General features: G+C 43.4%; 1 protein-coding gene across 3 annotated transcripts in view; it reads right to left on the reverse strand.

Annotated features, from left to right (window-relative positions):
• EPHB1 (EPH receptor B1) overlaps positions 1-13,729 on the reverse strand; it is a 457,376-nt gene that overhangs the window by 69,833 nt on the left and 373,814 nt on the right. For all 3 annotated transcript variants that reach the window (XM_030816782.1, XM_003265255.3, XM_030816781.1), the window contains exon 11: positions 1,524-1,771. In XM_030816782.1, the coding sequence (XP_030672642.1) occupies positions 1,524-1,771 (248 nt within the window). The remainder of the gene's footprint in view (positions 1-1,523; positions 1,772-13,729) is intronic.

Consider the following 13,729-nt stretch of genomic DNA (forward strand, 5'->3'; position numbering starts at 1 on the left):
AAGTATAAGATAGGCAAATGATTGCTAGAAGCTTTGGGCACTAGCAGGAGTAGGGACTACATTGATGGCAGGTTATACTCTCTTAGATGAATACAACAAGATCTCCCATCTATCATGTGTAAGAAGACATTGAGTTGATGTCCCTTCATCAAAATGTGGGGCCTGTTTTCTCCCCGTGTATCTGGGCCTGTCACTATGTTGGAAGTGACACTATGTGGCTTCCTAGGCTGGGTCACAAAAGTAATACAGATTCCCCAGTCTTTTCTTGGGATGCTTTTTCTTGAGACCCAGCTTGCTCTAAGGAAGTCCAAGCAGGCCACCTAGAAAGAAGGCAGGTGACACTCAGCATTGACCACCTAATATATGAATGAAGGAGGCTTCAGACAATTCTAAGCCTCAGCCCTTGAGCTACTGCAACTGACTCCACATGGATCAGAGGTGTCCCTCCCAAACCTTGCCCAAATTGCAGATTCATGAGCAAAATAAATTGTTGTTGTGCTAAGCCACTGAGGTCTTGGGGGTGATTTGTTATGTAGCATTAGAGCAAGGTTTCCTTTATCTCTATAGGCACAGCATCCAGAATAGGGCCTGGCCAGAGCAGTGATCCCAGCAATGTTTCAATGACTGACCCTTTAATCTGCAGCCACAGCTATTGTTTGGTTGCTTTGGTAATGTGTGTAGCCAGCTACTGGGTATCACCCTGAAGTCCTTGCTCAGAAGGCTCTGCCCATTCTTTGATGCTGCCCACTGGACCCTCTGCTCTCAGCTTCTGCTTCCTGGCTGAAGCTATCAGCTTCCACTCCCCAGACATCAGCATCATGGCCAATCTCATTCACCCTTCCTCTAGGTGCTCAGTGATATCCTACAGAAATGAAAACGGTTTCATTGAGGGCCTGGCTCTACTTTGGGCATATTCTGACAATGATCCTTTACAGGTCTCCCAGCCAAAGGTCTTCAGCAACTCCCCATTTCTGCTGCAAGTTGGTTGGGAATCTTCACCAACCACAGAAATATCCGTAGATGCTTGTGACACAGTCTTCCCCTTCCCTACTCAGAAGTGCCTCCTCAGAGGGCAGGTGGCCGAGGCATCATAAAATGGCAACCCATTTTACTTCTGAACCTGTAAATGCAGAGAGTAGTCTGGGAGGGTGGCTGTGCTGGTGAAAGGCAGAGACGGCCGTGGAAGTCTGCGTGAATCACACAGGGCTATGCAGCAGCCAAAAGTCTCTTCAATCTCGGTGATTCATGCAGATGCCAATGGCCATTCTTCACCCCTCTCTATTCATTTTATTCATCCAACAAGCATTTGTCAATGCCCTACTCCATGCCATCCTCCTCCTAAGGATCCCACAAGCTCTATTTTGTTCTCTTCTTTTAGCAACAAATCTCTGCTAACATCTCCAACGCCCATTCACACTGGATCAGGCGATTCCTGAATGGTAGGTTGTGCTCATGGAATCCCTCTCCCCAGCCATCATTCGCCTGCATCCAAGTGCATCATCAAACCCCTGAGTTGTTCTTACCCTGAGGAAAGAATCCAATGCACCATTCTCCATGAACTCTGTGATGATCATGACAGGCCGACTCTTGGTGACCACACCCTCCAGGCGAATGATGTTGGGATGGTCGAACTGGCCCATGATGCTCGCCTCACTCAGAAAGTCCCGACGCTGCTTCTCCGAGTACCCTGCCTTCAGGGTCTTGATGGCCACGTAGATTTCCCTCTTGCCTGGCAGTTTCAAACGCCCCTTGTACACTTCTCCAAACTCCCCTGCAACAGCAAAAATGCCATTAATATCCTCTTCCTTCTCAGTCTGTGGACCCAAGAGGGAAGTCATCTAATGGAGAACAATGGTGCTCCAAGTGGAATTGTGATTAAAGTGGCAGAAATTAAAACAGTCTTCTCTCATTGTAACTATATTGTTTTGGCTGTAACAAGTTCATGGCAAACACAAAAGGATTACTAAAGTACATTCCTTACCTTGGTTCTTAGACATAGTTTGGGTAACTAAAGTGGAATTTCAGAATATATGTGAATTTGTTTCTCCCCACACTTAATTTTTCCATTGTGTGCCAGCTGAATAATTGAAATGAAATGGTCAGTTTCACTTTAGCAGGATCATGATTCATTTTGAGCAGATACTAGTGCAAGAACATTCAGGGGATAGGAGACATGTTCAGGTACTTTGGCCCTCTGAATGAGATGTATACTATGTTCCTACACTGCTGGGAGAGCATTTGTGTTTATTGGGTGCCCCAGAAAACAGACACTGAGGAGTTAGGAAGGGAAGAGGTTCATTTGTGAAAGACAAAAGTGAGAGGAAGCAGGATTGGGCAGAGACAGCCCAAGATCACCATGCAGACCTGATGAAATCCCAGCTAACCCAAAAGAGAGAGCCAGAGCAGAGTTCCCATTGCAGAAGCAGCCCGGCCCTCACATCCCTGCCATGCTCAGTCACTGGCTGGGGGCTGCTGGGAAGAGCTGGGCCTCTGCAGCGAAGCCGGGGCCGACCCTGAAGGTGCTGCAGCTGGAGGCTGTCAGCTAACTTCACTTTTGGCAGCTGAATAGCAAGTTATTTCTCCAAACAGTCATGAGCTGCACACCTCCATGCATGCCACAGCGTTGAAACATTTTCACAGTAAAGTCACCAAGAGTAGAAACAATATGGTGACACTATTTCATAGCTGCCTAAAAAAAAAAATCCGTTGAATCCTGTTTCACATGCTTTCAAAAGTTATTTTATAATTTAACTTGGCTTGGTTACTTCCAATTCTTTCATGTGAAGCAGTTAAGTGTCTACTTGTAAGTGCAGCAGGAGAAACATGGCTTTCTGCTGGGAAAACTTTCTCTCTCACTTTCCACTTCTGGAAGAAAATGATGGAGTAAACTGAGCAATCAGATAAATTACTCGCCATATGAGAAAGACAAGTTAACATTGCTCCTGTGATTCATTTGGGAGTTCTTTTTGTTTTCTTGCTGCAAAAAAGATTGGAAGGAAGCTGTGTGAAAGGACTGTTATGCAAAACTGCTCCAGAGTCAACAGAACTTGATAGAACCTGGGGCTGGAGTAGAGGCTGGTGAAGCACCATTAGGAAGATTTCAACATGGACCTAATACTCAGATAAATATCATTTACAACACTGTGTGTTTTGGGTGGCTGTTCTTTTTCCTTCCTTCCTTCCATCCTTCCTCCCTTTCTCTCCCTCCCTTCCTCCCTCCCTTCCTTCCTTCAACTCCTTTTTTTTTTTTTTTTTTTTTTTTTTTTGAGACAGGGTCTCACTATGTTGCTCATGCTATACTCGAGCTCCTGGGCTAAGCGATCATCTTGCCTCAGCCTCCTGAGTAGATGGGACCACAGGTGTGCACCACTGCACCTGGCTGCAACACTGGTTTTCACATTGAATCATACACTCTTTTGGTGAACTGCTGGAGGTCAGACCAAGTCTCATTCATGTTTGTAGCTTGCACATCCACTCCACTGTGGTGCTTGGCACATAGCAGACATGCCAGTAAAAGTTGTTGTATCCTATTTATTATTACATGTTTGGCTTTTGCCTTGCTCACTCTTGGGTTACAGACTGCTGAAGATTCTTATCTCTGCTTCATCCAGAAATAGAAGTACCAGTATTTGACTTTGTATGTTAAAAATATATTTACTGCAGCATCTTCATCTATAGACAAACATTACAATAGCGTAACTTATTTAGTAATTAAAATGAGTAAAATTTAAAGAAAAGTACTGGACAATACAGACCTGTCACATATGTGTGTGTATATATGTATGTGTGTATATATGTGGATGTATGTATATATGTGTCTAGATATATGTATGCATGTATATATGTAGCATATATATATGCATGTTGATATGTAGCATATATATAGCATATATATATGCTATATATATATATATATATAACTATGAGCTGAATAAACAAATTACATATTTGATAAGTATACTAATGGAAGAATATTGGTTAGTATTTCTTCCTTGTTGCCATAATAATGGGCTCTATTTTCTTTTAGAAAAAAGCCAGAGTTGATAGTTGAGGGTAAAGGTGTGTTAATATTTCTTTGTGGAGGAGACAGTACACAAATATGTATTTATTAACCACCTACTATGTGCCAGGAACTGTGCTAGGCACTTTGTGTGACTTCTTCAGTCTTCACAACACACCTGTGAGGTAGGTATTACTATGGCCATTTAAATAATAAGGAAACTGAGGCACAAGGAAAACATGTCCCAATCACACAGGTGGGAGTCACAGCCAGGGTTGTGGTCCATACCCATCTTTTCCTGCCATACTGCCTCTAGATAGCTATGTTTTAGTTAGCAGGGCCATGGGGAATAAAGCTACATAGATATGAAGTTATAGTTCAGGAACCATCATGCCCCAAATGTGCAGGTCCAAACACGTCGTATATAGTGACTATCATAGCAACTCAATACCCAGGTGAGAACAAAAGAAGTGATACTGTTTAATAGGCAGATGTCTTTCATGTAAGCCTCCTGCCTGGTAGTTGGGTGGCATCAGAATATTTGGAAATCAGTGTATATATCAGTTTCTACATATCAGTGTGTGGAGTTTGGAAAAGTGCTCCAAGTGAATCTCATGTCCCCCACAACACACAAAAAGACTCCAGTTGAGAACTTCTGTTCTACCTCCGTGGTTCTCAAAGTTGACTGCCCACTGGAATCACCTGAAGAGACTCACAGAGTCCAGAGGCCTAGGCCTCACTTCAGAGATTCTCATGAATTGGTCTGGGTACAGCCTGCACATTGACATATTTAAAAGCTGCCCAAAGGATTGGTTACATAATTTGCAGAGCATGGTGCAAAGTAAAAGTGCAGGACTCCTTGTTCAAAAATTATTGAGAATTTCAATACTGTAACAGCAGAGCATTAAAACAAGTGCAGGTCCTTCTGAACATCGGGCCCTGTGAAAATGCACCGGTCACAGGTCCATGAAGCCAGGCCTGGCTGCCCAGTGATACTGACATGCCGCTCAGGCTGAAAACCATAGGCTTAAACCATCCAAGAACTTTTCAAATGAATTAGTGAACTGCCAAAAGCCATGGCATTCCTGAAATTTATCTCGGTACTTCTGAATACTTTTGAAAGCAAAGCACACATATAGGCTGCCTCATACTGCACAGGGCCTGGCGCATAGTATGGACTTTATAGATGTGAGAGGAGAGAAAGAAGAAAAAAAGGAAGGAAGAAATCAATGAAGATGTATAGGACAGTAGGAATCAAACTACTTTCTTAATTGGGAAATGTTATTTAGTTTTTAATCTTCGTGACTGGTCTTCAAGTCTAAAAATTCATCATACAGTTTTTAAAAATTATAAAATATCAACATGCCTTCTTTGGGTAGGGCACGGTGGGCTCTGTGGTTGGTTACCTTCGTGGTCATGGTGTCATTGCTCTCAGAAATCTGCTCTGCAGTGACTTAAAGAATGGAAATTCTGCAAAAAGAACTCCTTTCCTGTCTGGCAAACAAATGTCTTCATATTCTCCAAGCCAGGATGTTTTCAAAGCACCAACTGCAAAGGATGTCACTTAATATCTAATCCTCACTAGGAGATTATGTTCGCCCCTGTAATTAAGTAGGCCCCTGAGTACAGTTGGGAGGAAAATTGGTAGTGAGTGGAGGAAGAAGCTCCATGTCTACACGCAAACCACACCTGAGACATTGGATGTTGGCGGGCCCTTCATTTCTCCAGAACTTAGCTTTCTCCTTGTTATACAATAAAAAGAAGTGACCAACTGTCTTGCCTTACTAACAGGGTGTTGAGAGAAGTCTAGGAGAAAGTGCTTTGTAAACTACAAACTGTTCGAAACACTTGTGGGTGGTTATTTATTTATTATTCTATTTTTTTTGAGACAGAGTCTTGCTGTGTCACCCAGGCTGGATTGCAGTGGTGTGATCTCGACTCACTGCAATCTCGGCCTTCCGGGTTCAAGCAATTCTCCTGCCTCAGCCTCCCAAATAGCTGGGATTACTGGCGCCCACCACCACACCCGGTTAATTTTTGTATTTTTAGTAGAGACGGTGGTTCACTATGTTGGCCAGGCTGGTCTTGAACTGCTGACCTCGTGATCTGCCCACCTTGGGCTCCCAAAATGCTGGTATTACAGGCGTGAACCATCACTCCTGGCCTTTATTTTTTTTTTTTAGACAGTCTCGCTCTGTTGCCCAGGCTGGAGTACAGTGCAGTGATCTCGGCTCACTGCCACCTCCAATTCCCATGTTCAAGAGATTCTCCTGCCTCAGCCTCCCAAGAAGCTGGGACTACAGGCTTGTGCCACCACTCTTAATTTTTTTATTTTAGTAGAGACAGGGTTTCTCCATGTTGGCCAGGCTGGTCTCGAACTCCTGACCTCAGGTGATCTGCCTGCCTCAGCCTCCAAAAGTGCTGGGATTACAGGCGTGAGCCACCACGCCAGGCCTGTTTTAAAAAGACAAAACAGAAGTAGGTAGTTGGGAGGGGGAGTGCAGAGTGGGGGGGGTCTCACTGGAAGAGAAAAGAGAGGAAAAGTAGGTTTCTGCAGCCTTTTGAGACTTATGCTGACCGATCTAAGACACATCAGAGCTTTTTGCCAGGGGACATGGTGAAGTTTCCCTGCCAGGTGCCTGAGCACGGAGGGTGTCTTCAGGTAAGCCTAGGATGCTAAAGTCTGGGTTTCTGGCCCTTGAGCACACCACAACCTACAGCCTTATAGAGAGGTAGGAGTTGATGGGTGTATTTCTATTATTAATAACAAACAGGAAATCAAGACCCTATGTCACTTACTATCTAAGAAATTGCTGTTGCCTGTGATCCCTAACTTCAGTTTAATATAGTATCTACAAGAAACTATTTTTGCTTTTTGATAATTTTCCTGTAATCAGGGCCAGGACTTGATGTCTGTGGTACTTCAATTTGCCATCATCTGAACTCCAAAGAGCTTCCTTTTACATGAGCTCCAAATCATGGCCATAACATTTTCATTTTTAATAAAAATTCACAATACCTAGAAAATATTTCCAGCAATTCAAGAGTTAACATTATATTTAAGACAGACGCTTAAAGGAAACGACTGTGCTGGGGAGTGGTTGTGGTTGATTCTTTTCACACAGATTCTTTACTGACAGTAAATGTGGCCAGCCTAATTTTGGTCCCACTGGGCTTTGATTGGCACACATCTCTGTGGCTGACATTGGGTCCTCTCCTATAGCCAAACATCTATTTGGTTAGGACCCAGATCCAGCTGTAGGTCAGTCTAGTGGCCAGTGTGGTCAGCAGTGATTCTCGAACTATGGTTCTTGACCAGTAGCATCAGTATCACCTATGAACTTGTTAGAAAATCCACTTTCCCAAAACCCACCTAGACCCACAGCATCAGAAGCTCAGTAGGTGGAGCCTGTGACCTGGGTCTTAGCAGCCTCCAGGTGATTCTAATGCCTGCTTCATCTGTTTCAGAACCTGGCCCTCAAGGCTGTCAGCTGAGGGTAATTTAACCAATTCCCCTGCATTTCCTCCCAGACAGCTGCTGAAATTTTTCCCTACAAGTTTCAGCTCCTTGCCAATTCCTCTTTCCTACCTTCCTTGACAAAATGAGGAAGAGAGAAAATGTGGTTCAGCAGCATTAAATGCCTCAACTATTATATGTAAAATCAGAAGAAAAGAATTCTCAATTTTTGAAAACGAAACATTCACCTGCCAGCAGATATTTCAAGCAGTAGCTTCTGGTTTTGCACAGCTCAAATCTACATACAATTGCCCTTTTTTTAAAAAAAGCAGCATTTTGAAGTAAAAAACTGCCTTGGGGGGAAAAAAAGGAAAGCAGAGCTTCTAGTTACTAATTCAAGCTTACACCAGAAATGGAATTTTTAAAGAATACATTTAAACTAGGTTTTAAAGCATGTTTTCAAGCAAGTTTTTAACACACTAGCCTGTGCAAGATAAATCAGTTATGACTAAACCAGGGAGAGCAGAACCATGGTACACACTCCACCACTTCCTGACCCTGCACAAAGGATAGATGTTATTAGTAGATCACAACCATCTTCACCCTTTCATCAGAGTTCCTCAGATACTCATTACCACGCCATTGAGTTGGCATATGAGATGGAACCTGCTTGACAGCTACAGTATTCACAATACCTAATATCCAGAGAGTAAGGGAAAATGGTTTTCTCTTGTAGCTTTTTTTTTTTTTTTTTTTTTTTTTTTTTGAGACAGAGTCTCGCTCTGTCGCCCAGGCTGGAGTGCAGTGGCGCGATCTCGGCTCACTGCAAGCTCCGCCTCCTGGGTTCACGCCATTCTCCTGCCTCAGCCTCTCCGAGTAGCTGGGACTACAGGCGCCCACCACCACGCCGGGCTAATTTTTTTTGTATTTTTAGTAGAGACGGGGTTTCACCGTGGTCTCGATCTCCTGACCTCATGATCCGCCCGCCTTGGCCTCCCAAAGTGCTGGGATTACAAGCGTGAGCAACCGCGCCCGGCCCTCTTGTAGCTTTTTATAGTTGTTAGACAACTGCATACCTATACATCACATATGTGTGTATATATCTTCACCCACATACATACATCTATATTTTATATATAATTAGCTTATTTTCATAAGCAAGCACTTATAATTAAAGATGCTAAATATCTCAGTCCTTGTTGTCCTTCTTAACGCTGATAATGATCACACTTAGAAGAAGAAAACCAGAAGACAGGACCAGGGTATTCTATGAGGACATGCTCTCTCCAGGCCATGTGGGACGGTCTTTGTAGCATCATGATAGAGTAATAATGAATTCTAGGATGGTATCATAATTCCCAACAAAGAGGCTTGAGTATTCCAAACTGCTAGACAGAAGCAATGGGTATTCCAAAATGCCATCGGAAGCAATGTCTCTGTATACCGAGCCGCTCTTTTCCACAGCAACAAGAGTGGCAGCTGGCCACTCTAAGTACATGCAACAGCCGAAGGGTTACATTCATGTGAGGGTTACATTCTCCAGACCTAGATCAGCTCTAGCTGGGCTTAAATTCTAGCTCTATCATAAACTTAACTGGCAGCACAGCCTTCGGCAAGCTATCCTCTGAATGTTGATTTCCTTACCAGTTGCAAGAAAATATACATGCATACACATACATATGCTCTAACTCACAGAGCAATAAGAGAGTTAAATGAGACAATGCTTGTGAAAGATGTAGAGTATTGTCAGACACATGGTGAGTGTTCAAGAGATGCTAGCTACTTTGACTATGTCTATGATTTCTTCTCCTAGAAATGCTTCTTGCCGTAACTTCTATTCAATGTGGAGCTACCCTCATGCTGCCCATCTGCACTCTGAATGACCCCAGGACTGTCAAACTTGCAAGTGACCTTTCTGCCAAATCATCCCCAAGGAAACCCGGGCCTTTGTTGGCCTCACAGATGACTCCATCCCCATCCACACATATTACACATTCCCTCATCCCAACTATTCTCACACAGCCCTTTCACTGCAAGCTTCCTTCTTCCAGATGATCATCCATTCCTGGAAATGTTGAATCACTGGCTGCTAGAGTCAGAGGAGACATATTTATTAATGAAAATACAAATGGCATGTCTTCTTCTGCCAACAACTTCTGGTGACACCTTTACCTATGTAGTCATACACTGACAGTCATGCTTAGGCTGTTGCATACAGTTATACAGGTTTCACACTGCACAACCCAGGAGTGCCATTCAAGCTGTAGAGCCCTTACTCATGTTCTGGGCAAGTCTACTGATCAAACTGACCAGAATTAACCAGTGCATTGGAGTTGACCTATAAGATGATGCCTATTAGTCAGACTCATGGTAACAATAAACTGATATTCTCTGAAGATACCAAGGTAACCTGCTGCCCTCTGTAAAGATACTTCAATTACTCTCATTATCTGCAGTGAGAAGAGGAAGGGTCAGCTTTCCTTCACTCCACTGGGCCACTTTCAGAGCATCAAATGACTCATGATCTCATGCCACCTCTGCAGTATCTCTTCATTCTCCCAAACACTACCTAGTTCTCCAGATTTTTAACTCTGCCATGTTCTCCCTCCAAGGACCTACTTTCATTTGACATATACAACAAATATTTAATTGAGCACTTAAGTGCCATGCACTAGGCCAGGTACCAGACCAACAAAACACATACATTCCCTTGCTCCCATAGAACTTTGAGCCTTGTGAGGAAAGATGAACATTAAACAAATAATTACTGAATAATTAATGATGTATTATTGTCTTCTTGGGTGGCACCACACCTGGCTCACAATTATTATATTTTTATTTCTTTGATCAACATTTGCAACAACTTTAGGAGAAACTTTGGCAGTTGATGCAACTTTTCCGCCTCACAGTTTCTTAATTTTCCTCCACGGGTCTTCACTCACATGCACAACTGCCACTCCCCACACCCTGGGTGCCAGGCAGCCTTACTCTCCCTTAACCTGATGCCCCTCATACAGCCTCCATGCTACCACTCCCCACCAACTCCAGGCACCAAGCCCACTAGTCATTCCATTCATCACATTCATTTGGGAATACCCCAGTTTGGGTAAGTTTAGTCACTTAAATGCAGCCTTGATCCTAGCATCAACCATCTCAAAGCCTCTCCATAACATCTAAACAAAACCCCATAACTCATCTTCACACCTCCAGGGTTTTACCCGTTCTTTCCCATCCCTCTCTTCCAGTCCAATCCAAGCACAGCATTTATAGGATTCAGCTTGCTAGAACCTTGGTCCTTTCACCCACCCTGCTATGGAACCCATTTTCTATGGGATAAAATTCATATAGCAGCCTCTGGATCTCTAGATCTTGGCTGATTCTCCAGATTTAGTGTTCAATACTTACCCACAGGCAATCCCTCTCCAGCAACTTTCTTTCCCCTTGTTTTCAGGATGTGACACACAACGTCAGTCCATCCAAAGCCTTTGCAACCTCAGGGGCCACTTTGTCCCTTTTCCCTGAGTCCCCTCCTGCCATCAAGCCTTCTCTCCCATCTCCAGGGCTACACATTCTCTGGGCCCTCATCTGAGCTCTCAATCACTGCCTTCCTCTCACTGAGTGGCATTGAATGTGTGTGCTTTAGACAATAACCCCTGCATGGCAGGACTTGTTAGGCATTGAGTATATTTTTCCACCATCACCCCCAGTCATGTGCACAGAAACAATGTTTAATGAATAAAGATCTTTCTGAACTCTAAACTTAATCCCTCCTGCAACAAACACAGTCTTCTCCTCTGGCTCTATATTTAGCTGGTGCAGAGTAGTTCTTCTGCAACCTCTTTGAAATAACTTTACATAGTCTGGAGGGTGGGGATATGCTTATAAGTGTTCAACTACCAGCTTTCCAGGAAGGAAGGAAGGAAGGAAGGAAGGAAGGAAGGAAGGAAGGAGGAAGGAAGGGAGGGAGGGAGGGAGGAAGGGCCTCATGATTTGTAGCATTTGCCAATTCTCATAGTGTAAATACTCCCACTATGATTGATGTCAAGAAGAAAGAAAGGAAGAGAGAGAGAGAAAGAGAAAGAAAGAAAGAGAGAAGGAAGGAAGGAAGGAAGGAAGGAAGGAAGGAAGGAAGGAAGGAAGGAAGGAAGAAAGAAAGAAAAGAAAAGAAAAGAAAAGAAAAGAAAAGAAAAGAAAAGAAAAGAAAAGAAAAGAAAAGAGAAAAGAAAGAACAAACAGAGGGCAGGCTCAGGATTTGTAGCATTTGCCCGTTCCCATGGTGTAAATACTTCTACTATGGCTGATGTCAAGCTACCAACATGGTGTCACTAAACATGGGGCTAGAAACAAATGTGCATAATTGGCTCTTGCAAGCTACTGCAGGCTGTCCAGCATAGCATGTCCACTGCTGGAAGATCATGTTCATTATCCTTCTTAAATCATTTAGTTTTCCTCTTCTGTCACTATCTCATTCTCTCATACACCTCATAAAAACTTACTTTTTCTACTAGTGTTTATCCTCGAAGGCTCAGGCCAAAGGTCATTCTTTGCAGAGCCTTCCTGATATGCTCAGCCCCTCCCAGAACAGCAAGCTGGATGCTGCTATGTGCTGGCCCCACACTTTGCATAATACATGCCTGTGTGGATGGTGTGGAATAATTGTTACTGGCCTGATTTTTTCCCACTAAATCTGTCAGACCTCTGAGTCTGTTTATTTGCCTCTGGAACTCCACATCCAGCATATAAGAAGTATTCAGTAAAAGCCTGAGAGAAGAAGAAGAGGGAGAGAGGAAGGAGGGAGGGAGAGAGAAAAAAATAAAGGAAGAATAAAGGACTTCTGGTTCTTCTTTTCATGTTTCGTTGCCATTTTGCAACCCACGTTTTCTGCCTGCTTCAAGTATTTCAAGTGGCTAAGAGAAACATTGCCAGTTACATGGCATAAATCTTACCTTAACAAATTCCTTACTTTTAAAACAATTTGACCTTCACACCAGCTCTTTTGGCACTGAAGAGTCAGCCTCAGTGGGGCAGGGTATGAGGGGAAATGAGAGTGACGACAGAGGAGAAAAGGACCTGGAGAAAAATTGGTTCCCTTCAGGAGTGTCTTCTGTTAAAATTGCATGAAGTTATGCATAGTAAGTTAACATCCACAAGGATTCGCTCTGGGATATTCTGAATTACAAGGAGATGGGTCTCTGCTAGAGAGTGGTAACTGGGCAGAGTAACTGGGCAGAGGTCTTTATGCCATGCTACTGGGCATCATAGAAACTACTAAATGCATCATTTCTCCCCAATACCACGTGAGTCATGGAGAGGACTGAACCTTCTCTGAGCAGAATGCACAAACATGGCAGCACTGGCAAATGCTACACACAAATGGAGGTGAAGGATGGGGCAGAACTATCAATTGTCCTTTTACGAGCATCCAGCAGCTGGTGAACTCACCCCAAATTGTAACTATCCAGTAGGGTCACAAAGTGAGAAAGCTCTTTACTCCTCCTCTGACAAAAGCAGGTGGGGGTGGGGCTGATGTGTGCTCTCTGGGATGAAATACAGTCCAGAACACATCGCTCTAAGCACATGACATAAATAACAACATTAAAGTCACTAGCACCATTACCACAAGCCATAACAACAATTAATAATGCGAGCAAACAGAGTACAGGACTGAAAGCCCGCCTCCCCAACGCTCTTTGATGTTTACTGGAGAAATCTGAGCCCTTAAGAGTTATCCAATTTATCTGGTACCCAGCCTTCCAAGGCATGATCCTTAAATATGTCAGCATCTAAAGGGGAAGAGAAAATTATCTGCACAGAAGTGAAAGTCGTGGTTCAGCAACATTCTTAACGTAAAAGTCAATGGGAAATATGCATAAACTCAAGTGGATCTGAGTCTGGTGACCCAGCTGAAACTCCTGAGGGGTTGGCGGGAGTAGGTGGTGTGTCATTTCCCAGCACCCACCACACTTATGCTGAAAGAAGTGTGAGGACGAAGCTATTCAAGAGGGAAACCAGAGCAGGAAGATGGCGGCCTAATGGGGTAGACTCTCAAATGTGACTTCCAATTTCAAAGATGGCTTTTTGACCCCTGAGTGCATTAAGAGAGCAGTGAACAGAAAGATGGTGACATTCCCCCTAAAGATAATATATGAAGCAGCTGTAAGACTTTGACTAAACATATTTTATTGAGTTAAAATATTATTGAGAGAGGCAATTCCATGGCTTTCCCAATAATGATATGAATAAAGCACTTCTAGATCTAAGAACCTAAAAAA

This window comes from Nomascus leucogenys, chromosome 8 (genome assembly GCF_006542625.1).
Source record: "Nomascus leucogenys isolate Asia chromosome 8, Asia_NLE_v1, whole genome shotgun sequence".
NCBI classification, from domain to species: Eukaryota; Metazoa; Chordata; class Mammalia; order Primates; family Hylobatidae; genus Nomascus; species Nomascus leucogenys.